The sequence below is a fragment of the Podarcis tiliguerta genome (assembly GCF_965153285.1).
Source record: "Podarcis tiliguerta genome assembly, chromosome: 17".
NCBI classification, from domain to species: domain Eukaryota; kingdom Metazoa; phylum Chordata; class Lepidosauria; order Squamata; family Lacertidae; genus Podarcis; species Podarcis tiliguerta.
This window is the reverse complement of record NC_139550.1, coordinates 22,438,892-22,464,384: the sequence shown is the minus strand read 5'-3', so window position 1 is coordinate 22,464,384 and position 25,493 is coordinate 22,438,892. Positions and strand designations below refer to the sequence as shown.

The 25,493-nt window shown below is 41.0% G+C and overlaps 1 protein-coding gene across 4 annotated transcripts; it reads right to left on the bottom strand.

Moving 5' to 3' along the window:
- Window positions 1–976: 976 nt before the first annotated feature.
- Window positions 977–24,107, bottom strand: SMC2 (structural maintenance of chromosomes 2). Of its 4 annotated transcripts, none has more exons than XM_083419533.1 (25): window positions 23,982–24,107; window positions 21,758–21,970; window positions 20,535–20,684; window positions 20,244–20,366; window positions 19,571–19,609; window positions 19,362–19,472; window positions 19,046–19,090; window positions 18,175–18,408; window positions 16,138–16,287; window positions 15,331–15,564; window positions 13,733–13,892; window positions 13,072–13,189; window positions 12,272–12,410; window positions 11,727–11,846; window positions 10,512–10,716; window positions 9,863–9,998; window positions 8,861–8,985; window positions 7,997–8,190; window positions 7,492–7,635; window positions 6,907–7,101; window positions 6,205–6,405; window positions 5,173–5,289; window positions 4,741–4,901; window positions 2,418–2,565; window positions 977–1,856 (listed from the first exon to the last, which is right to left on the bottom strand). In XM_083419533.1, the coding sequence occupies exons 2-25, from the start codon at window positions 21,923–21,925 to the stop codon at window positions 1,662–1,664; spliced, it is 3,612 nt and encodes a 1,203-aa protein (XP_083275659.1). In that variant the 5' UTR covers window positions 21,926–21,970; window positions 23,982–24,107; the 3' UTR covers window positions 977–1,661. The 4 variants fall into 4 exon arrangements, with proteins under 4 accessions (XP_083275659.1, XP_083275661.1, XP_083275660.1 ...); XM_083419535.1 differs by lacking the exon at window positions 23,982–24,107 and adding an exon at window positions 23,915–23,935; XM_083419534.1 differs by lacking the exon at window positions 23,982–24,107 and adding an exon at window positions 23,615–23,714.
- Window positions 24,108–25,493: the final 1,386 nt, after the last annotated feature.

Sequence of the window (25,493 nt, the reverse complement as noted above, 5' to 3'; positions counted from 1 at the left end):
ATGTTCCTGCACGCGAACAAAAACCGGGCTTGCTCTTTTCAGCTACAGCCACTGCTATGTTAAGATCGCCCTCTGCTGCTCAGCCCAGGTCTATATTCACATTACAAAGTGATTTAAAATACTCCCCCCCCCAACCTCCTCTTGGCCTGCAGGGAGACAGAAAAAGACAAACTGAGTTTTGCCAAACAAAAACATCTAACAGTGCCACATAACCTGAGGTTCACGTCAAAAAGAGTGGTTTAACAGACTACTTTAATTTCAAACCATGCCAAGATACCTAACCCAGAGTCGTCCTCTTACCTTTATAGTTAGAAACTGAATTGTCAAGTTCGAAGGGACCTCAAGGATCATCTAGCCCAATTCCCAAATGTACATACTGTACCGCCTTCTACATATTTGAGGTGAGCTAAGGTTTTTCTGTGAAGGACTATGAACTGTGCAAGGAACACCCTCCTCAGAGACAATGATTCAAATGAAAGACTGTTAGGATTTGCACACATTACCCAATACTGAGCATCTCATTTTCTGGATGGATCATTCTATTGCCAGTTATATGCTGGCAAAATGCCCGTTTTGGTGCCAGGTCAGTGTGCTGTGGGAGAGCATGTTTCTACAGGGATCCCTGTGGGGTGCAGTTCACCTGTGAGTGCCGGGTACACAGAGACGCATGATGCACGTTTACAAAAACCATTGGTAAGGCCAGGCCAGAGAGAATAGAAAGGCAGTTCATCCTCCCTGTACAACTGGGATTAGAGAAGGAATCAGTTTTAAATGCATCTAACACCAGAATTTGGCAGTTCCAGCCCAACTGAACTTTACTGTCTTCCGATTGCCTCCTTGCCTGCAAGACACCTGCCCATTATGGTAATTTTTTTTTATAAAAAAGCAACCTTGCTAATCATATGCAAAATAATATGCTAAGTCTGTTTTACCAATTTCTGTGGTAAACTCAGAAGCAATGCGCAGAAAGAGACCATTGTGTTCCAACTGGTTTATTAAATCAAAGATGAACATTTCATTAACTATACAAAAAGAAAGTGGGATAGCAAGAGTTAAGCATTGTTTGAGCAGTAAGTGTTATAGACGATCTTTTATGTCATTCTTACCCTCCCTCTTTCCCACTCTTGGTCAAAGTTAAGCTCTGTTGTAGGGGTAGTCAACCTGGTGCCCTCCACAGCTTATCGGACTCCCATCAGTTCCCAGTCTGCATGACTAATGGTCAGGAATTACAGGAGTCCTTTAACCTCTGAAGTGACCCATGTTGGCTCCCCCTGCTCTGTTGAATAATTTGATCATCAAACAGAGACAGGTAAGTTCAGTTTCAATGCACAGAGTTTACTGTATCGGAAATGCAAACAAATTACTTACTCAGTGCTTAAAAGGTATATATACTAGCCCACAACAGGAGAATAGAAGTAATAAATATTTACAAATTTTTGAATTTAAATGAAAAATAATGATGCACTACTAGATTTTACTACCATTTAAAGCTGCCTCAAATTGATGAACTGCCATGATAGGAGTTCAGAAATATAAACATAAAACTGAGCCAAAGCCAGCAGTTTAGCAGCTGCAAAAAGTAGCTTGAATTCCATCCAAAAATTATGAAATATCATCACTACTAGGTACAAGACAAGTTTGTATAATATAACCATATAGTTTCAAACGGGAATAGATGTTGTCAGACAGCTGCCTCTGCTCTTTGACGCTTCGTTTTTGTCTTTTCCCCTCTTGGCTGTGCCGCTATTTGGAGCCTGAGTATACCGTGCCACAGTGGAAATGCCGTCCACAAACTTTGTCTTGTAGAGCACATTTGCATTGTTGAACATACCATCCTTCAGCGATACCACAATGAACTAGGAACCGAAAAAGCATATTGTTAAGCATACGTTTGAAACAGTTAACTTCCTTTTGTAATATGAAATGAAGTTATCGGTGGAATGCAACAGTGTCTAACGGCAGTCCTCTCATGAACAACAGCTAAAATCTGCCCAAGCGCTATTGTTCAGCCCGGACACTGAAGCCAAGCTCCGAGGACCTCCTGGCAGTTCCCTCACTGCAAGAAGTGAAGCTACAAGGAACCAGGCAGAGGGCCTTCTCGGTGGTGGCACCTGCCCTGTGGAACACCCTTCCCAGATTTCAAGGAGATAAATAACTATACAACTTTTAGAAGACATCTGAAGGCAGCCCTGTTTAGGGAAGTTTTTAATGTTTGATGATTTATAGTGTTTTTAATATTCTGTGAGAATCTCCATTTATTCCTCTTACTTTTATAGAAAGAACGAGCAACTGGGACAGAGATGAACAAATGTACAGTACACCTGATAAGAGAGAGAACTGGAACCCTTCCAAGACCCAGAAGCATTTGTTCAGAAGATACTCTGTGAAAATTACACTCATTGTTACTAGCTTCTTACTTGGGAATGCCTGAAGTGGGTTCGAAGCATCTGTCCAATATTCTGGGTGTGTGACAGATCAAGGGCTGCATCTACCTCATCCAAGATGTAAATTGGAGCTGGCTTGAAGAGAAGCATGGCTAATATCAAAGATAAAGCCACAAGAGACCTGAAACGCAAAACAAAAATAGAGAACCAGACACACCCAGGTTTTATATGTGAATACCTGTATCCCTATTTTCAATAACGGACACTTTTTTTTTAGGTTTCTGGAATAAAAGTACTTAATGAATACTTCACAATACTTCTGTCTTTGAGAGTAATGCAAAGTGACACAGCTAGGTCTTGAAAATTTTGAGTTAAACTACAACATCATGTAAACCTCAAGTGCATAAACAGTTTAGACGCACCAACGATTTCAGTTTAAATCTTGCTACATTTGTTTGTCACTGTACTAAAAGAATCTCAAAACAACTTAGCAAGATAAAATACAAATGAATAACATCAAAAAGATTCAAAACATTTTATGATATGTAATATCTAAAATACTCGTTCAGTAACACAATAAAGTCTTATCATCAGCCAGCCACAAAAGAGTATACCTGACTGAGTGAAAATGCCTTAAGCTGCTGTCAAAAAACTGAAATTGACAATACTTGGTATGCTTCATTGATCAAAGCATTTCAGAGAAGGGGCCAAAACTGAAAGGGTCTGTTCCATGTGCCCATCCTGTGTACCTCCCTCAGGAGAAGCACACGGAGAAAGGGCCTCTGATGAAGACTGTAGGATTTGGGCAAGTTCATACGAGGAGAGGAAGCCCTTGAGGTACATAATACTTTACTAGACAAAATCATTGCTTTGAACTGAACTCAGAAATTAATCGGTAGCCAGAGCAGTTAGACCAATTTTAATGAGTGCAGGTTATGCACTAACTGGTAAACAGCAAGTAAGCATTAGTATGCATCCCATCTTCCCTGTCTCTCTAAATTAGGAAGGAGAGTCAGCAGCCTTTGGACCACCTCGCCACACCCACAAGCATTCCAAAGTGGACCTGTTCCCAAGAAAGTGAATATTCCCAAGGAACCTAATAATCAGGTGAGCTCATTTTGGGCTAGTCAAATTTGTCAGTTTGCTCCCTCCTCTGGCCAGTATTTTTCTCCAAAACCAAGTTCACGCACCACTCTGCATTCCCCATACTGTAGACACCAGAATAAAGAGCCTCGGAAATTGCAGACCACAGTATAGCTGAGGCCTGTACTTTCCCCATTGCTATACCTCTATAGACATTTCCACACATATAAAACTATTTATTAGCTTAATGGAGGCTGAGCCCACAGTTGCGTTTTTAAACCTTCTGACAGATTTCTCAGCAGCTATTTTAGTTTAGCTACCCAACTCCTATTGTTCTTTTATTATTTCCTATTGTTATGTGCTGATGTGGTTGCTCGAGAGCAAACAGGCAAGACTCCAACCTGTCTTTTCCAGGCTTTATTATCTGTACAAAACTATTTACAATGCAGAGCATCGCAAGTCCATGTCTGCTCAGTCACTAGCAGAATCTGGGAGTGGGCGGTCCTTATACCTTCCCAAGCATAACAGTCGTGTGACCCCCACCGTTCTCCTCCCCTCTCTGAGCGCAAACCTACTGCTTAGAGTGGGCGTTGGCAAAGGGGGACTTGCCTCCCCTCCTCTTTGCTCAAGCTCGGTGTTGAGGCTCTCCTTAACATCTTCTGATCTCTGCGTCCCTTCCCCACTGGAGGCGGGGCTTCCCTCCTCGCCAGAGGAAGAACTGCTTCGAGAGATCTTCGGAGCCTCCCTGTAACACAACTGCCCTTCCACCTCTCGCCTCTGAGCTGATGGCAGTTCCCTGACACCTATTACAGTCATACCTCAGGTTACAGATGCTTCAGGTTACGCGTTTTTGGGTTATGGACGCGCCGAAACCTGGAAGTACCAGAACAGGTTACTTCAGGGTTTCGGTGCTCGCGCATGCACAAAAACACTAAGTTGTGCTTTGCGTATGTGCAGAAGCACCGAATCGCAACCTGCACGTGTGCAGACATGGTGCTGCGGGTTGCGAACATGCCTCCCACACGGATCACGTTCGCAACCCGAGCGTCCACTGTATTAAGAACATCTCACCATTTTTTCACTGAACTCATGAAACTTAACAAGGTCAGTATCCAGACTATTACACAGAACAATGTATCATAAAAAACAATGGATATCCCTGCGGTATAGGACAAGGGTGGGAAAGGGACAGAAGGCAATTTAATGGTTGTCTTTGATTTTGTGCTACATTTGCGTTTATAAATATATATAAAAATATATATATCACACTAACCTTTGGCCCCCACTTAATTCAGTTAAATTTTCCTTCCAGGTGTTCCCCAAAGCAACTTTGAACTCGAGACCATCTAGAACAGTTTGGCCTTCAGGAGGAGACAGCATAGCATTGGACCCAGGCAGAAGCGTTGAGAAAATTGAGCCAAAGTCTTTGTTTACCTGGGAAATTGAATGCAACCATCATATTTTTAGAAGTTCTTTTGAGTTAAGACCGAGACCTGAATCATGGCTTCCATTTCTAGCACACAGCAATTCCATATGCAACAAATGTCTTTTTTTGCCACTCATTTTGCTTGATGGGACTTTTGTGCATCTCAAGTAATAGTTAAATGGACAACGGATTTTGGTTAATCCATTAAAAAAAGACCCATGAAATTAAGTTTGTTTTTGAGCCCATGGACAGAAGAGTTATCAAACTAAAGAGACCTACCTTCTGCCAGGCAACATTTAAAGCTTCATTTTTCTTTTGGTCAAGCTCCACAATTGTCGCAAGAATTTTAGACTTGTCATTCTCAACAATTCTTTTCTTCTTCATCAAGTCATTGTACTAGAAACAGACAAGATTGAAAATCATGTGACTTGGCATGGGGCAGATTAGGTTGTAGAACTGGCAGTTTTCTTTGATTTTTAGCGTGTGTTTGAACAATTTCACAAAAGCAAGGTAAAGAAGGTGCTTGTAGGGTCAGGGACTTTAGTGCTTTGTGGAGTTGTCAGTATTTATTTGGCAGTGTGGAAGTATGAACCAATGATGCAGAAGCTTGATACTACACTGGTAGTTTGGAACAAAAAGCAGAATCCTTCTAATATATACCAGTAACAGCCTCTTTTGCCTGTACTGCTTTTTTTGCTGCCATTGGCTGACCTGCTCTGATGTCACAGAAGTTCTCTCTTAGCAGCGATGTCACAGCCCCTCTTGCCATTGGCTGCATTTTTCCGTATCATATGGGCTGGCCATTCTGGCACCAGGCACCTGAATGCTTTAGGCAGCTGGGTACAAACCTGCTAATAATTATAGCTCATTAACAGGAAGCCTGAATGACTCCTTTAAGGATGTTATGGAGGTATTTTGCTTGAAGTACACAGAAAAACACTGGGCAGTATCCAACAAAAGCACAAGGATTTCTGCTTGCTCAATGGAAAACTCCTCTCTCTGCCCTTGACACTCTCCTCTGCTACATACCCTCTAAATTTACTCTAGGGGCTCTCTCAACTCTCTGGAGCAGATCTGGGGAGAGCGTGAGGCAGGCGCTGCACAAATGAAAATCATTGTGCTGACAGGACATGTTAAGTTAGATAGTGGCCACTTTCTGCATAGATAGGCATCTAAAGCCATCCAGTTTGTTGTTCACTATCTAAACACGCTGCTTCCACATTAGGATAGGGTAATGCAGGATATGGTACGGCTGTGTGCACAGTAACTGGGAGGTGGCAGGGGGAAAGAGTGGAGTGGAAGCGACTTAACTCTTTCTTCTGCCTCTGTAAGCATGTTCATAGCTCTCATGTTGACATTCCTGCCCAACTTCTCTTTCTTTTCCTGCAATTTCTGAAGTCTCTGGCCAGCTTCTTTTGGATTGTTAGTTTTGAAATCGTAAGCTGTGTTTGGTTGGCCAAAAAGGTTTTTCTCTGAAGCTATCCATTCATAGTCTTTCAGCATTTTGGCAACCTGTTAAAACAAACAAACCAAACAAACAAACCAAACAAAACACACACACACAAAAAAACCAGTTTAGAACTTTTATAGAGTAATATTCATCTACCCGCCCCCCCAAGGTTTCTATAACTCTTAGCACAGCAATTCCAAACTGTGATGTGGGAAGCCTCAAAAACTTCAGGTAGAAAACTTATTGGGTTCAGCGTTGATATTGTGTTTCATCTTGGGTACGAAAATTTATCTTGCAATGAGAGGAGGAAATCTGTTAGGGAAGCTTCTGTTTGGGATATTAATCTTGCATTTGCTAGTAGGATCACAATGTTTTTGCAGCCACATAGATAAAGGAAGCCAAACAATGGTAATGGGAGATGAACAAGCAATGCACTCAGCAGTCATTACATCCCATAGAATTCATCTCTGCCCACAATATGCATATTTTAAATTCAAACACAGTTAAAAGTATTAGAAATAGGGATCTTACTCACTGGTGAGGAAGTAGATATGTTAACATACCTTTGCAGAAGCATCGGAAGCCTCCTCCTTGTGTTTGCTGACATTGTGTTCCAGCTCCTTGATCTTAAGCTGCGCCTTGTTATTTTGTTCTTTATATTTCACAACCTCTGTAGATTTGGCTTTGATTTCTTTATCCTGGGCCATCACCACTGCTTTCTGCTTAGCCAGTTCCTCTTGAGCATTCTTTACGGATTCCTGAACAGCAAAGGAGACAATTATCTCTCCACACTGATTAAAATTAAATGTGGACTGGAAATATTTAAAGTAGTACGTTTTAACGTATTAAAACTCAAAACAAAAAAGCACTCAAGATTTAAAGAATCTTGAATGTGGATCATCAACTGGCACCTTACCGGCAAAGCTAGTCTCCCTTGCTGGGCAAGTCCCCACCCTCAAGATGTGATTCAAGAGACAAAACGGAATGCCAACAGAGGGACTTGGCAAGCACAAAAATGGGACTTGCCAGCATAGTATTTTAGGATACTCTGGAGTATTGACTCATCAGCCCCTCTTTTCTTAAAGCTTGAGAGTTCAAGAAGACATGTCAGGTTGCTTCTTTCATTAAATCAGAATGATAAGACTTACCTTGTTTTTTGCTACCTCAGCTGAAATGACCTCAATCTGCTCTTGGAACAATTTTATAGCTTCATTCACCGCCTCAATCTGCTGCGTATAAGAGTTTTGTTCCCGTTTTAGCTCTTCAAGTTCCAGTGCTAGAGCTTCAGCTTCCTGAACAAAGCAAGCAAACAAAAAAACAACAACACCCCTTAAGGCTGCAGTTCTTTGGGCGCAAGCCCCACAGTGGGATTTGCTCCTGCCAAAGCATTCATATTATCTGTGCTACACGGATAGCACTTGCTTGGTATTAATCTAATGAAATTATGCACACTAGACTCTCAAGGTGGGTTGGGCAAATGCTTTCCAAGGTTCTCCTGACGGCAGAAAGCTTTCGCACATCCAACTGTCTTCTAAGGACCACCTAAGTGCCTCCCCCACAAAGTTATTTAGTTTAGGAACAATCACAAGTTTCAGTTAATTTCAAGACTATTTAAATGTTTGGGCACCATTTCACAGTTGTTAAAAGTTTTACCTGCTCTTTCTCTTTCATCTTTTTGCTGGAAGCATCAGCTTTTTTTTTGGCTCCATCAAGCTTCTGCTGGGCATTTTTCAACTCTTTCTCCCTTTCTGCTTCGGCATTTTTCATTTTGTTTTCCAGCACTTTGAGCTTTTCCTCTGCTTTTTTCTGAACCTCTTTTGTTTTCTTTAAAGTCTCCTCACTTTCCTCTGAAAAGGAAGAGGCTGCTGATCACAAACTTCTGGGCAGAAAGATTCTACAGCAATTCTGTTCGAAGCAAAAAATCCCCCCTCCTCCCCCAAGGAAACTTCGAGAGAAAATGAAATGTTCCTTTTGTAAAAGCATGACGTATTTTCAAAGTTAAAAATGCTGTCATCTTTAAAGTAATATGACAGCCTTGTAATGCCTACTGATAAAGACAAAGGCTCAGCCAGTGGTGTAGTATGGTTTTCTGGCGCCCGGGGCAGGTATGTGCACACACCATGGGGGGGGGGGGGCATGGAGGGTGAACGGAGCCCATCACGCCAGCCAAGCTCTCGCCGAAGCAATACCAGTCCTGTGCCACTTTGTGAGGCTAGGATCTGATCTGAATGATTTGCCTGGCTACCACAGATGTCAAGCACCAGTGACTCAATGTAGAATGCACTTTGCAAAAAGCTTCTGGAGATTAAAGAGGCTAATTCTCCTTTGGAGAAAGATAAACATTAACCACTGGCAAGAAATACAAAAAGTTACCCAATTACCACATTGATTTAATTTACCTTTTAAAACGATTATTATTTTTAAAAAGTCATTTCCCTTGCTAAGCAACCGGCTTGCAGACTCTAACCCAAAGTACATACAGCCAGTTAAAATACGCTATCACTGTTTTCTTCTCACCAATTGTATTTTTCAATGTATTCAATTCTTCCTGCTGTTTGTAATAGGAACTTTGCTGCAACTTGGTTTGCAATAGTTCTGCTTCTTCAGATTTGATCTCCCATTGCTGCTTCAGCTGACGATACCTTAAAAAAATTAAACATTTTACAAACAACAATCAGTGCTTCACCCAAGTATTTTATATTCATATAAAACCTTAATATAAAAGGTAAAGGTACCCCTGACCATTAGGTCCAGTTGCGGACGACTCTGGGGTTGCGCGCTCATTTCGCTCTATAGGCCAAGGGAGCCAGCGTTTGCCCGCAGACAGCTTCTGGGTCATGTGGCCAGCATGACTACGCCGTTTCTGGCGAACCAGAGCAGTGCACGGAAACGCCGTTTACCTCCTTGCAATACCTATTTATCTACTTGTACTTTGACGTGCTTTTGAATTGCTAGATGGGCAGGAGCAGGGACTGAGCAACGGGAGCTCACCCCGTCGCGGGAATTCGAACCACCAACCTTCTGATCAGCAAGCCCTAGGTTCTGTGGTTTAGGCCACCTGCGTCCCCAAGTATTTTATATACAAGTATCTTTAAAAGCAATTGAACTGGATAGTATCAATACTTTCTAATGATTTTTTATTTAACTGCATTTGCATCTTGTCTTTTCCTCCAATGAACTCAAGGTAGTGTACACATTCCTGTCCCTCTCATTTTATCATATGACAAGCATAACAAATGTTTTGTGATAATTGTAATATTTCTGTAGTACAGATGTCACACAAAATTAGTCAACTGTGCTCTTTAATTGGTACGGAAGTAGCATTACTACAAGCCAGCTTGTACCAACTATCTGTAGAGGTTTAAGCTTCTATAAATCGTTTTTTATTCACAGATTTTTATCTAGGGAAAAAGACCCAATTCTTCCCGTGAAATACAGCATTATAAAACATTCGTACTGCTTTAAGTGAGGCAAACTTCTTCAGGTTTCTATACAAAAGTAAGTACTGACAATACATACTTTTCAGCAGTCCCCTGCAGACTTTCTAATTCCTTTCCTATTGACTGCAATTCAGCCTCCTTTGCTTTCAATTCCTGTTGCACATCTTTTACTTCTTGAAGCTTGGACAAAACCGAAGCAGATTGTGGTCGTGCGCCTGGTTCATGAAAGAAGAAAGACGTAAACAGCTGCTTGAATGAAGACCAATGAATACATAAGCTACACAAGCACAATCCAGTCGCTCCACAGCTGTCTATGATGAATTCAATTGGATGAAAAGGGTTGCCTTTGGAATAATGTCAGGTGACACAAATGCTCTGTCTGCAGGGTGAAATTTGTTAAGCTGCATCAAGTGATCCACATGTATTGTTAAAAATATTATTTATTACCTGCTCTTCACACTCAAGTCCCAGGGCAGGTTACAACGATTAAAGCACAATATTAAAAACCATTTAAAACAATTTACAGACACAGAAAATATGCATCTCAAGTTTCAAAAGCCAGGGTAAACAGTGTGTACAAACACATCTGTCCATTATAACAGAGGGATAAAACTAGAAATGCGGTCTTTAGCAAGCAAATAAATGAATCCAAATTCAGTATAGCCAAACAAAAAGAAAACAAAAAATCAGTTATAGCTGTGCAATATGAAATAAAAGGCAGCAATTACCTCCACTCAGAGTGCCTTGAGGATCAAAGGTATCTCCATCAAGGGTGACCGTTTTTGTCATTATCCTTTTGTCAAAGGTAACTCTCTTGGCATTGTCCATGTTATCGCAAACCAGCGTGCCTCCAAAAACGTATTCCATTGCCTTTTGAATTTCAGATTCATATCCCACCAGACTAAGGGCCAGATGGACACTGTCTTCACCAACCTAACGTCCAAAAGAAAAAAGAATTAACACGGCAGAGAAAAAGAGAACAAATAGCACTAGAAACAGTGAGACTCAACGACTTGCTCTCCCCTATTCATTCAATCCAGAAGTGGGTCACCGGGGGGAAGAATCATTTTGCTAGCTTCCTGGTAGGTAGGTCATTGGTGCTTATGAGGAGGGAGGGAAACAAGGCAGCAGGGAGATTGGTGCCATGGAGAAGCAGCAGCAGAAGCAGCCTGAACTCTTATTGATGCATTTACACTGTGCAGAGCTGCCCACCACCTCACCTCTCCTGGGAAGCCAGTCTAGAAGCTCACTCCCCCCCAGCTGTTTCTGTCTGAATGACTGTATAACAGATATATTGGTTGAATTGTGATGGTTGCCCCGTGATTTCTCACCAACCCACTGCTCAGACAGAGACCACCTACGACAGGGGTGTCCAAACCTTTTTCAAAGAGGGCCAGATTTGATGAAGTGAACATTCATTTTTTTAAAAAAGGATTTTACCCCAAGAAATAAACTGCCACAGGGGCCAGATTAAACCGACCAGCAGGCCGGATTAGGCTCCCAAATCCCAAAACAGATTTCGGACGTGCCTGACCTAAGAAGTCCAGAAGTCCGCAAAATCATCTATCCCAAATTCACAGCCTATAAAAGAAGCATTTGGTATAAACAGTGGTACCTCGGTTTTCAAATGTAATCTGTTCCAGAAAACTGTTCTGAGTTCCAAAACATTAGAAAACCGAAAACTCAATACGGACGTCCCGTGGCATGTTCAACGTCCGAGGCGTGTTCAAAATCCGAAGCATTTACTTCCGGGTTTATGGCATTCAGAAACCAAAATGTTCATTAATGGAGATGTACAAAAACTGAGGTACCATTGTATACAGAACATAGAAGTGTAAATCATATCATAAGAAAACTAATGAGCATGTAGTGTGTGTTATAAAGTGAAATAATTCACCAGTAGCATACTGGAAAAAATTCCGTAAAATTATTTAAGAACATACCAAGGTTTTAGCCGCTCTGATAGCTTCTTTCTCAACAAACCTTGCTGAAATTTTGTTCAGTGGAATAATGGTATAGCGACGCTTCAGTTCGCCCTTTTCTAGCAATTTTTTCCCAGTAAGCTAACAGAAGAAAACAAAAACAAAAAAATCACACTTACATACTAACCCATTTAACTCATAGCTGGTGCTGAGTTAATAACAGATTGCAGCAGTAATAAATTACAACTTCTGAAAGGTAGAAAAGCTTTATAGGTTTAATTTCTAACTCACACCTAGCTTATGTTTCAAACTGTATGAAGCTCACGTTAGACAAGCTCTAGTTGTGCATCTGAGTCTTAAGATATGAATAAGGCCATAAAGTTTGTGAATGAGACAGACCCAATTTCAAACAGGTGCCTCATGCGGGTACATTGTTGAGTGCTAGGACTGGCAGCACTTTGCCGTCTAGTGTATACCTGCTGCCACATCTAGGATCTTTTGTGTAGAAAACCCCTTTCAAAAGCCTGGATATTTTCTTTTAATTTATCCTACTGAGAAAAACATACCTCGGTGTCCACCACAACGTTGTAGAGTCGACCCCCAGCAACTACTTCTAGTGCTGTTGCTGTAGAGATATCTTTCACCGTAATCAGAGATGCAACAAGGCCTTTCACTTGATCTCGGTTCCAGTTCTTTTCTGGATCTCTTAAAATGAACAACAACCATCAGTCGTAATTTGGCTGCTGCTAATCAGTCAATTCAAATTTATTGCTTGAGAACAACATAAAGCTGGGGGGGGGGGAGGGTGGAATGGATGACTCGCTATCGATGCTCTGACAACAGAGATAATTATGCAATGATTTACGATAGCCAGGATGAATCCTGGCATCACACTCTCCCTTTGAAGATAGGGAGATTAATTGGCATGAACCTCACTTACCTCTGAAAGCAGTCGTTCGTCACATGGAGACAAAGAATTGTTATTGGATGTGGAGGAACATCTCAGAGACTCTGCATAATAGTCCTTAAGACATCAGGTCAGCAAAACCTACCGTCTTTTAATTCTTTTTGAAATTGGAATTCATTACACCCGAGGTGATCTAATTGCCTATTAACAATCAGCCAATTTTAATATTTTGAATAACCCTAATATACATAATGGGCAGATGGAGCATTGGAAGTCCCATAGGGGAAGGCATAATGCAACAAATGTGCTACTAAAAGAAGTATATAAATAATGTTCTTGACTAATTAATAGCTTCCAGACTGAAGCACTGCAATTCTATCCAAAATCAGAATATTTTTTCTCAGCTTCCATGTTTGAAAATAGGACATTTTAATGGAACAGATGAGTCTGTAGTTTTACCTGTACTCAAAGCGTAGGTTGGGGAACTTGCTCATTAACTTTTCATAGCACTCTCTCAAGCGGTTAACCACGCGGGACAACTCCCTTTGCTTTTCCAAGAGGGTCTCTTCTTTTTTCTCTAGAACCACCAAGAAATTAATAAAAGAACCCAGTTTACGTAACTTCAAAATGAAGCTGTTTAGGAGGAAATGCACAGCCCATATCTAACTAAAATAATACTACACAACACCCAAAATGTGCGAAACTGGTAGGAGCATTGATTTTGGTGCCATAAATTACTGGGGGGGGGGGTGGATTTTAAACATAGGCACAAGACGTAGGTGGCCCATGTCCCATGTGACTGCATTTTAAACTCATGGCACATGTTAGCATGTGCTAACGCATGTGCATGAACATTAGCAAGCCTGCACTCTTCTATGTCTGGCTCACATCTTGTCCAACTTTGGCTGTTCACCAAAAGTCTGCTGGATAGCAGTTTCTTAAATACACACCTGTGCATGACAAGCAAAAGCCTTGTTGAATTTCACAAGCAATTCTGTGCTACCTCCTTTCTCAGTAGTATCCAGACATTAACTTCTAGATTCACACCTCCATAAATTGTTTCCTCATTCCTTCTACTCCCAACCGTTTTCACCATTCAATCACCTAGTCCTAAGCTAACCTTCATAGTTGAGTTTCTTCATTTCATTTTCTAGTTTCTCTTTCTGCCTTTTGACAGCTTCAAAGGTGTCTTGATCTTTCTTGTAGCCAGCATCCATTTTTTTCACTTCAGCTTGTTTGGTCTTCAGCTCTTGTTGAGCATGTTTCAGCATCATCTGAGCCTGCAAGGAAAATTCAAAAGTCTAGGAGCATTGCTTATACGGAAGCATTCTCTCATCTTGCCATGAAAATGAAGTTATTAGTCAGGCTTTTTACACTAGAACCACTAAATATAGGCTGCAAACGTACACAAACTTTATTCAGAATCGTCAGTGAAGCTTACGGCCAAGACAGGTGCATGATTGGGCTGGAGTGTTTAGGATTTTTTGTTGGGGTGGGGGCTGTTACTATTGTACCTTTATTTCATATCTTATGATTTATTTATGCAGAAATTGTTCAATTTGACTGGGTACGTATTTTTCAAAGTTTTATTTATTTATGACTACTTTTGTTATGCTTGTAATCAAGTGTTTTTTTAAAAAAATGTTGTAAGATGCCTTTAGCATGGTTTTAACTTTGGAAAGGTGGCATGCAAATAAAGTGATTGATTATAATCTGCTTAAAAAAGCAGTTGTTCCATTACATTGCTTTAACAAAAAATGTGATGGCAGGCCCAGAGTGAAGAATAGGGATGAGACAATATATTTTGTCTGATAAGGAGACTTTCTCCATAGTAGGATATGAAATATTTGTAACATTTAACATCACTACCATATAACAGCATATGCAGAAGTTTGATAATCATTTCTGCCCCCTATGTTCACACGCTTCTACTTCTTTTCAGGAGCTGTTTAGTTTGCACTGTTTTCCAAAAGGTATTTTCCTCTCTTTCAATTTTGTTAAGTTTTCAGCATATCATACAATCTAGGCCTCTATCACCATTTTATGTTATCCGAGTTCTTACCTAGGAGAGCATCACCCTTTCTTAGCCTCCCACCCTGTCTCTTAAATAGGCCCCTTTATCTTCTGTCCATCACCTTCCAATACACATCCTCATTTATCCCTAATATAAATCTTCCAATATTTAACCATACATATGAGTAATATTGATAAATAGCTATCAAGAATTGAAAAATGCTAAAAGGCAGTAAGATAAAAGAAAACTAAAAGAGGTACTTTTGCTTCTCTATCTGCCATGCATCTACATCTACTCAAATTATTTAGCATCTGCACTCCAGAATAGTATTTTCCAAAGTGAGTTGGATTAGAAAAGTAGGAATTGGCTTTTAAGAAAAAGTCACCTCTGTCACTAGCAGAGGTGAATGCAGGATGCTTATTTATTGTTGCTTTTGCCTTCATAGGAAGTCACTGCCCTCCTAAGTTGCAATCCTACAGACGTTCATAACACAATATATTTGTTATTTTAAAGGCTAAGGCAGGTTTCCTCAACCTTGGCCCTCCATATGTTTGGAGATTACAATTCCCATCATCCCTGACCACTGGTCCTGCTAGTCAGGGATCATGGGAGTTGTAGACCAAAAACATCTGGAGGGCTGAGGTTGAGGAAGCCTGGGCTAAGGATTCCCACCCTCTCCAAAAGATGCAAAGACAGATTCTTACTCGTTTTGCTTCTGTTTCTGCTTTGCTCATATCGTTTTTGCAAGCCATTATCTGTCCAGCAAAAGTAGCATCTTCCCCATCTTCGTTGCTGGACAGACCAGCAGATACAGCATTGAAGTGCTGCTGGGCTGCAGTCAAAGCCTCCATCTCTTTATTATTTGCCTCCTGTAGAGCACTCAGTGCATCCGTAATCTTATTTACCTCTTTTTCCTTCGAGACTAAAGCTTTAGAGTCCTACAAGAAAATGTAAAATTGTATACAAATTGTAAGCACACAGAAGCCCACAAAAATTAGATGCAATTGACCAGAAAAAGTCCATCAGACTTTTTTTTTAAAGGCACTTACCCTTCCAAATCTACATCAGTCACATTTAATCTTACATGGCCTGGATCCGAAGAACTGCACAATTTGTCCACAAATTTTGGTAGGGCACCAAGGCAGAATTTGTGATTGACAAGACCCTGACCCCCATCTTCAAAGTACCCGCACATAAGTCCTACTGGTTTCAATGGGGCATTGTAATTGTTCACAGGGCAACAGCCTTTTAAGGAAACAAATACAACTGAACATGTGCAGGATTGCACTGTTCGATTCCCAACCTAGTGCCCTGCCTCTGTGGGACACAATATCTGCAATCATGAAGCAGTCCCAGCTCCCTTACGTTACCTTTACAAACGTTAAGATATATTTCTATGACACAAGTACTTGTAGAAGTACATAATGCATATTACCAAAATGTACGAGAGTAAACATTAAGGGGAAAGAGAAGACAAGAGTGTATAATTTAACAAAGTGTTCTTTGCTTACCTCTTCCATGCATTTAACCAGCCCTTTACGCTTTTCTTCTTCACTTTGCAAGTTTTGCTTTTTGATGTCAAGCGTGCTCTGCACTTTAGTATCTGTTCTCTGAACTTCTGCAAGAGCTTCTTCTAGTGAATGGAGAACACCACTAAATTCCTGCAAATATTTTAAAGTATCAATCGTTAACTTATGTGTTTTGTGTATTTCCAAGTGTGCTGAGAAGAGGCAAAATGGTTCTTTGTTAAGGATATCTGAAGCAAATGCAGACCACCAGTGGAGAAAGGCTGAATTTTATGAAGCAAAATGGCTTCACACGCTCACAAGGGTACAGAACTCCTCCAACGATTAAACAATTCCTCCTTTGCACGATAGAAAAGCAAACAATAATCAAGCCTTAACATAGAATACTAATCAAACAACCAATAACTCCTTGCTTTTTACCAGGCAAAATACCAGATGACAGAATCGCCACTTCCTGCTATAGGGAGCCCCAGCGGTAGTAGAGTAGGTAAATAAATAAATATGGGGAAAGCAAAATGTCACTTAGAGAAGGATCTGAATTATTTTCCTTGAAGCTTGAATTTGTTTTATTCTGGATTGTTTTATTTGATGTTTTAATGTGTTGTAAACCGCTTTGAATTTTTCCCCCTTAAAATATGTGGTATAAAAATGAAATGAAAAATAATTTTCACAGAAAAAAAGAAAGAAAAAGAAAAAAAAGGTGTACCTAGACATTCCCCTGTGGTAACCATAACCTAGGTTTAAGGTACCATTTGGTGATTAGCTTATACAGTGGTACCTCGGGTTAAGTACTTAATTCGTTCCGGAGGTCCGTTCTTAACCTGAAACTGTTCTTAACCTGAAGCACCACTTTAGCTAATGGGGCCTCCTGCTGCCGCCGTGCAATTTCTGTTCTCATCCTGAAGCAAAGTTCTTAACCTGAAGCACTATTTCTGGGTTAGTGGAGTCTGTAACCTGAAGCGTATGTAACCTGAGGTACCACTGTATATCTGAGTTTCTAACACTGGATCTCGGTCCAGACAGCGATGCAAGACCTGCAACAGTGTAGGTCTGCTTCAAAGCTCCCCCTTCCTTGCTCAAGCTCTATGGTTTTTTCTGCTCCATGCAGGAGACACTTAATGACTCAGCTACCTGTACCTGACATGATTATATAACTACCTTCACCTGGGTCTGGGAATCCCATGATCCAGGCCAGCAATCAACCCACAGCTGGGCCATCTCCAAGAATAGGAATGTTTCTGCAAGCACTTAAGTCAGCATTAAATGAAGGGTTAATTGCACAAGGCCACCTACACCTCCTCTCCTTGATGACAATTCTTCCGCATTTCCACTGCAATCTCTTTTTAGAAAGTTCATCTGGTATGGATAGTAGATATAATGTGAGAAAGTAGAAAGGAATGGGAAAGTAATAGGCTGTGTCAGCAACTTTTATTCTTAGAGGGCCATCAAATTCCCACCCCGCTAAGAGATGCATTTTTAAAAAATGTATTATTTGATACTAACAGCTTTGCTTGGTGAATATCTCTGTACCAACTGTGCTATAAACAAGTGCATACTTTGCTGTATACAAATGGTTCCATTTATAGCCAAACAGTGTTCGCAGCATCATGCTTTAGGACAGGATTCGCTGAAGAAATTGTCAGCTTCAACTTCCAAAATTATCTTCTATGTCTCCTGTAAGCACCAAGACTATAAAAAGGTTTCTTATCTTGATACCCTCTTGCCTCAAATTCAACCATCCAATTTCTTTAATCCCAGTTATCTAAGATACCTTCCGTGGAAAGGCCATCAGGGAACTCAAAAGCTCTACTTCTGATGTACAACATCTGAGTTATTCAGCTAACCAAATAGTGCAGGTTTCTTATCAAGTGTTACGCCTTTAAATGTAATTTCCAAGTGATATGGAAATGGTCAATATAATGTACTTCACATGTTGGAATTCTCTGTTTAATCCAGACACAAAAAACTTTTTAAAAATGTGCTTAATACAAGAAATAACGGCAGCAGTTTAGTTGGTCTTACTTTATCCCTTTTCTTTTCCATTTCGGCTATTTCTGCGCCAAGTTCCTTTACTTTCTTCTCATTCTCAACCATCTCTTCCTGGACTTTTACAATGTTCCCTTCCATTTCCTTTAGCACATCACCAGCACGTGCCTTGGTTTCTTCAGCCAACACAAACTGATATGCAACGTACAGATGACTCAGGTGTTCAATCTCTCTCATGACCTTTTGGTATTCCAAGTAGGAGGATCGTTCCTGGAAAGGACAAGCAGAAATATAAGCCATAACCAGAAATAACAGCTATGATGAAACAGCGTAATTAGATTAGAAAACATGGCCAATATATTTATTTAAACAGAAGTTCTATTCTTTTAAAAACCTACAAATTACTGGATTCCAAGAATATATTTCTGCAATGTATATTGAGAATGTAAGAATTTCAGAGGAAAACTAGAAAAATGAAGCACATTCACTAAAACCATTATGAATAGTAAGAAAGTGATGCAGTTTGCAAACTAGTTCATGTCAAGGAAAGGTCTACAATATCGTCTCATTTCCAGGCCTCATTTCCCCGCAACAGGGTGCACTCCTGTTGTTTGGTCTCAGCTTCTGCCAACCTAGCAGTTCAAAAGCATGTCAAACTGCAAGTAAATAAATAGGTACCGTTCTGGCGGGAAGGTAAATGGCATTTCTGTGCGCTGCTCTGGTTTTGCCAGAAGTGGCTTAGTCATGCTGGCCACATGACCCGGAAAAACTGTTTACGAACTCCAGCTCCCTCGGCCAGTAAAGGGGGATGAGCGCCGCAACCCCAGAGTCGTTCAGGGGTCCTTTACCTTTAAACATGCCTTGGTTTGCAATGTAAAACATTTTTTTCATTTTAAACGGGAAGTACCTCTTTCAGTTTCTGCAAGGTGGGTGTGATTTCTTCCTCCAAAATCTGTGAACAAAGTACAGAATGAAAAATTTTGAATTTTCCAAATGCTCCCACCATACTTTCAGTGGATGGGACATCTGCAATGGACTTTGAAAAATTAAATTAAAAAGAGTAAATAAAACCAAATTGGTCATTAAGGAAAGAGACAGACAGGACCAGAGTCAAAGCTCATTTCATTCCTCTTAATCTACGCCTTGAGGAACTTTAGCAGCCATCCATATCTGAAAAGCAAACTTCCCAAAATAAATAAAAATCTATTATAAAAATCTAGTACCGTGCAAATTTCTTTAAGTTTTGCCTCTTTTTTCTCAATGGTTTTCTGGGCAGCTATTTTCTTGCATTCATACATCCTAGTGCCAGCTGCTTCTTCAATCATAGCCAAAATCTAGAACAAAAAACTGTTATTGCAATCTCAGGCTAAATAAAGAATCAATTCCAAAATGAATGAAGGAAACACTAATGAAAAAGCTCCAGCATTCTTACCTCTGGAGGCTTCATATTCAGAACTTTGGTAATCCGTCCCTAATACAGAATGAAAATCCATCAGTAACATCTCATGTAATTTTAAGATATCATTTTTATTACTTATTAGCATCAAGATACATAGCAGACTTTTAATGTTTGTGTCAAAGAGCCACTGACCTAAAAATAGCAAACACTGGGCAGATTTCAGGGAAGTGGAGGTGGAATGCACAAAGTTACAGGCAACAATAGTATTCTGAACCAAGCAGGGTCATCATCAGTCCTTACAAGAATTAAGAACTGGAAAGATTGAGAGTCCCTGGCAGAGGACACATCAATTCATTAACTGGTTGATTCCATAACTATTTTGCATTATTTTAGTTCTACCTTTAATGTATCAGCTGTTTTTTGTGTTAACTGGGGCATTTACTGTTTCTATTGTATATTGCCTTGAGACAACTGTGTAAAAGGTGATTAATCACAATAATAACAATAAAACATGCAGCCCAGAGAGGGCTTCCTCAGAATCTGCAAGATCCCATTCCATTTTTAAAAAACAGCTGGAGATCTGCTGGATCCTAATCATGCTCATCCCAACAGATCTAGCTTTAGGACTGCACCCTAGTTCCTGCCTGCTAAAAAAACCAACACAATAAGAAGAAAAGTGATTATATTTATAACAATATATGCTTACCTGCATAATAAGAAAGTGAGGATTATTGACATTCAGTCCAACAGAGCAGAAAAGATCTTGTACTCGAGCATTACTTGCATTCACACCATTGATTAGATATTTATTTCTGCCTCCAATCACCACCTTGAGAAGAAACAAGGGTTCATTATGTACCAAAGCATAATTTTCCTTCTAGTCTGATGCTACAGTATTCAAGCATGTAGACAGCTTGGCATGTGCAGCTACATATGCCAAAAACAAATAAACAAAGGATTTCAGAATATACCTTTACAGAGCCTAACTATTGCTCACCTGCCTTGTTACTGTAATCTCATCATGAATCTCAAACCCGAATGGACTCTGCTTCTTGTCAAAATTATCAAAAGTGATTGATACTGTAGCCTTGGTAATCCCAGCTTGGCCATTTTTGTAAACCAGATCTTGCAAGTTAGAAGCTCGCACCTGAAAAACATTAAAAGGGCAGTAATTTTCAATTGATAGCAAAAGTGCATGCTAAGGCTATAGGGTTGTGTCTAAAACACTTAGTTGGAAGTTAACTGTTTGGGCCATCATTCACAATGTTTATACAAGATTGAGGAGAGAAACACACTTTTAAAAAAATCAAAAAATCAATCTTATGATGAAATTTGTGGGAAGTTTTTTATATAGCTCAAAAAAATCTATAAAATGATTTAGCATTGCATGTTGGATAACTCCAATGAGTATTTGTCCTAACTCCCACAGTGAATTGGAATACAAAAAAATCACATGTGACTGGAAATTGTCTATTGGTGCTGTAGTTTTACCGAAGAATCCAGCCTATATTTGTATAGTTTTAAGTGAGTGATCCACAAACAATCTGAACTGCCACAAGTGCAAATTAGAATTAAGTTTTAGGTTCTATCTCAAACAGTTCATAGGCAAACATACAGGACAAGTTTCAGTAAGTGCTGCTGCCAGAATGGACTTGTACCCCTAGCTAGTCATAATTATAAGCAGTACAAAATTCTATGTTTAGTTATACATGGAGTAAAGACAGGTTAAGGACCAAATATCCTGCCTGTTTTTGTTTTCCTTCAGATTGCACTGTCAGTGGGCAGGGTTGTAGTTTAGTGACAGAGCATCTGCATTGCATGTAGAAGGTCCAAGAGTTGAATCCCCAGAGTGGGCTGGAAGAGATTCCCTGCCTGAAATTCTGCACTCAGTGTATGCCGAGTCATCACCATTCCACCACAGTAAAATAGGCAATTATTTGTTTAGTTTTCCTCTAATCAGAAGGGGACGACAGAGGACGAGATGGTTGGATAGTGTTCTCGAAGCTACAAACATGAGTCTGACCAAACTGCGGGAAGCAGTGGAAGACAGGAGTGCCTGGCGTGCTCTGGTCCATGGGGTCACGAAGAGTCAGACATGACTAAACAACAACAATCAGAAGAATGCGTAATATTCTAGCATTTGTTACAAAACTTTAAGCTCACCAAAGAACAAGGAATGGAAATATTGATGCCAGTAGATGTCTTAAGGCATATACTCACCTGTGATAGATTGGTAATGCCCAATAAGAAACAGATGGAGTCCAGGATGTTTGATTTGCCACTTCCATTTAAGCCAGTAATAGCATTGAACAATGGGTCAAAGTCATTCACTTCTGTCCGTTGAGCGTAAGACTTAAACCCCTCGAGCACAATTGATTTTATGTACATTTTGATTGCTCTCCCTGGAGATTCCAAGCAAACCTACTGTTTAACCTGTGAAAGAAAACATTTGATTCATAATTGTATTTTGAGTCATAATTCTGTGAGTTACAAACATGCATACTTCATGGATCCTACCCAGACGCTTAGAAATCTGAAGCAACAGTGAATTCTAATCGGCTTTAGTATTTTAACTTTCTGTATATTTCCAATTTTTCTTTAATTTATTGTTTTTACCTTTTTGTAAACCGCTTGAAGGTTTTTCACAATCAAGCAGTGTATAAATTTTATGAAATAAATAAAGTAAGAATCTATCGGGCACAATGCAGCAAGTGACAAGCATGAGATGGCAAGCATTGCAATCACACTGGGACTTAACTTTACAGTAATGTTGCACAGGAGAAATCAACACAGACTGCAACTAATTTGAGATTTCTGCAGCAAGGTCAGTTTCCCTGCCTTTCAAAAAGCATTTTTACGTTGCTCTCTGTGTCCTAGAGAGCGGGGTAGGGACATCCTCAGAGGATGCTCATTATCCAACAGGTTTCCTTGCAACTGAGCCACCTCAGGGATTACGTAATGTTTTGCTGTTTTGATTTACTTATTTTTATCCTGTATTTTATTCTGTGAACTGCCCTGAGATCTTAGGAAGGGTGGTATATAAATCTAATAAATACAACAATCAACAAGCTGTCACCTGTGCAGAGGCTGCACCACAGGTTGCAAGTCAGAACGAAGCCGGTTTGAGGTGAAATGCCTCAAACAGCTGCCTATCACAGGAAACTGGGGGCGTATGGATCTTTGCCATGTGTACTCAAGCCCCAAGTGCAGCAATTCAAGAGAAATCCTTTTTCTGCGCCGAGGTGTTGCCGCATTTCATGGGTGTTTAGGTTCTCAGGCAGACGTTCTCATCCCATAGAATCAGAGAGTTGGAAGGGACTCTGAGGATCATCTAGTCCAACCCCCTCCAGTGCCGGAATATGCAAATGTCCCATCAAAGGACGGAACCTGCAACCTTGGCGTTGTCAGCACAACGCTCCAACCGAGCAGCCCACCTTCGGAGCGATGCACCACGCTCTTTATCTTAAGTATGAATGAGAGCCAACCAGCCATGCCACCGTAGCCAGGATTTATTATTTGGAGGGACAACATTGATGTTGCCAGGAGTTATTATTTGGGGGGGGGGCAGCCCTGAGACTTCCAGGTATGGGGCAGTATATAAATTCAATAAGTACTACTAATAATGTAGTAAGGAGTTATTATTGGGGGGGCAGCATGAGTATAGGCAGGAGTTATCATTTTGTGGGGGAGGGGGCAGCCCCGAGACTTCCAGGTATAGGGCGGTATAAAAATCCAATAATAACAATAACAAGAATAAGGTAGCCAGGGGTTATTGGGGGGGGGGCAGCATGAGCCTAGCCAGAATTTATTGGGGCGGGGGCAGGACGGGCATAGTCAGGATTTATTGGGGGGGGCAGGATGGGCGTGGCCAGGAGTTTTATTGTATGGGCAGAACCTCAGGTTTGTATTGATTTTGATTGGTTTGGGGGCTCTGCACTACACCCGTGGGGGGGGGGGAGAGACACAGAACCGAGTTATCTGGGACAGAATTGGCTCGTTAGTTCTTATTTATTTTGGTATTAAATTAAAAGAAAGGGCTGCTCGCAGCAGGACAAATCCCCGGATCCGTTCCCTTACTTGGTTTACCCCGCAACCCTGTCACACGCCGGAGCGCCCTTCATAGACGCGCGTCACGAGGGTCGCCCGACACGGATGTCTCTCCGCAGTTCACACGATATAGGCACACGCAGTCGCCCGACACGGATGTATATCCGCAGTTCACACGATACAGGCACACGCAGTCGCCCGACACGGATGTCTCTCCGCAGTTCACACGATACAGGCACACGCCTGTGTGTGTGCGCGCGTATGTGTGCAGGCGCGCGCGCGAACATGAGGCGGCCGTTTTCAAGTTGCACTTATTATTATTATTATTACACATTCGGCGTGAGGTAATCTCTGTGTATTCCGGCTCCTCGGAAAGCAGAGGAGCCGCGAGTCTTACCTGAGGCGACGGCGGTTTCTTCCTCCCCTCGCTTGAATTTCGGCGCGAGCGCAGGGGTCCTTCCCCTTCCGCCTCGCGAGACGTTTTCAGACAAAGCTGTCCAACTCGATGCCTGGTTTGTTTGTGTTTGTTTTTCCCCACCCCCGGAGACAACGGCGCAGGCGCTGTGAGCACAGCCCCACCCTCGCCGCTCGTGATTGGATGGAGGCGCCCGGGCGTTGGATATAAAAAGGCGCGGAAGCTTCGCTGACGCTCATTTCTTGCTGCGGGGAGAAAGGGTGGGGGTTGGCCACTGGCGGGGTCTGAATAGCTTCTGCTAGGAAGCCAGAGCTCTAGGGTCTGGTTCTCGATTATAATGCTTTAGCAAATTAAATAAGGAGGGTCATCTAGTCCTTGCAATGCAGGAATATTCAGCTGCCCCATATGGGGATTGAACCTGCGACGGTGGGGTTATCAGCACTATACTTTCAGGTTCTGAGTGAATACAGGGCGAATATTTTTTCTTCCCTTATTCTTGCTTGATGAATTTGTTTCAGCAAGGATGAACTACAGGCTTGCTTGGGGTTTTTATTTTTTTGCAGGCTCTCTATAAGTAGTAGCTCCTGCCTCTCCAGTATTGAGTTTTTCCCTCCCCCTTCTGCACTTGCTGTTCTGAATTTTGAAAGAAATAACGAGGGAATAGGGGACGAATTTGGGAGTCATTGCTTCAATAGCTTAAAAATGCTTCATCTCTGGAAGGAAGGGCGGGGGTCGGGTTGTGATGGCGTTTGAAAAGATTTGCAGTTTCTGAAATGAAAATAAGAGCTTCATGGTCTTGGGATGTTACATTAAAAGTACAGCAATAACCATATAAGAGTGCAGGATTTTCCCCTACCCTTTCCTATTCCGTTTGAAGCCAAGCCAAATCAGATTAGTTTTCAGCAAGGAGCGTAAAATAGAGGTTTGCTTTTTTTTTTTTTTTTTTGCAGACTCTGAAAAGTGTAGGAGCTTCTACCTCCAGTATTCAGGTTCCCCCCCTATTTTTCTGCACTGACAATCTTGAAGGAGACTGTTTTAAGAAATATTTAGTGAGAATAGGGAACTAGAACGTGGGGGTTGTTGGTTTGATACCTTAAAAACTATCTTGGGAATAACAGCAACAACGTTTTTCCCATATCTTTTCAACATTTGTTCTATTCACTACTCAAGATTGTTTGTTTTTTAAACAAACTGCAGATAATAGCAGCTTGTTTTCTTTGGGATCACCTGGAGCAATGTCAGTTTTACCACCAGGAGTAGGATAGGTTTTCTGAAATTCAAAAGCTACTAGAGAACTTAAACTGGTTTGATGTGAATTGCATGCCTTGGGCTTAAAACCTATAAAACCAAAGGTATACAGCTGTAAAGGAAAAATGAGTGGGAGGGAGAAGCATAAAAGCAAGCTCTGGTCTGGTGCCAGTTGCTGGTTTCAGCCATATGGGAAACCTGCAGAAAAGTTGGGATGGTATATAACCATTTATATAACTGGTTTGG

Coding starts and splice junctions, on each gene's coding strand:
- SMC2 (XM_083419533.1), bottom strand. CDS start 21,925: ATGTACATAAAATCAATTGTGCTCGAGGGGTTTAAGTCTTACGCTCAA. Junction 19,610..20,243: donor CTCACTTTCTTATTATGCAG/GTAAGCATATAT, acceptor ATTCTGTATTAG/GGACGGATTACCAAAGTTCT. Junction 11,847..12,271: donor ACGTTGTGGTGGACACCGAG/GTATGTTTTTCT, acceptor TTCTTCTGTTAG/CTTACTGGGAAAAAATTGCT.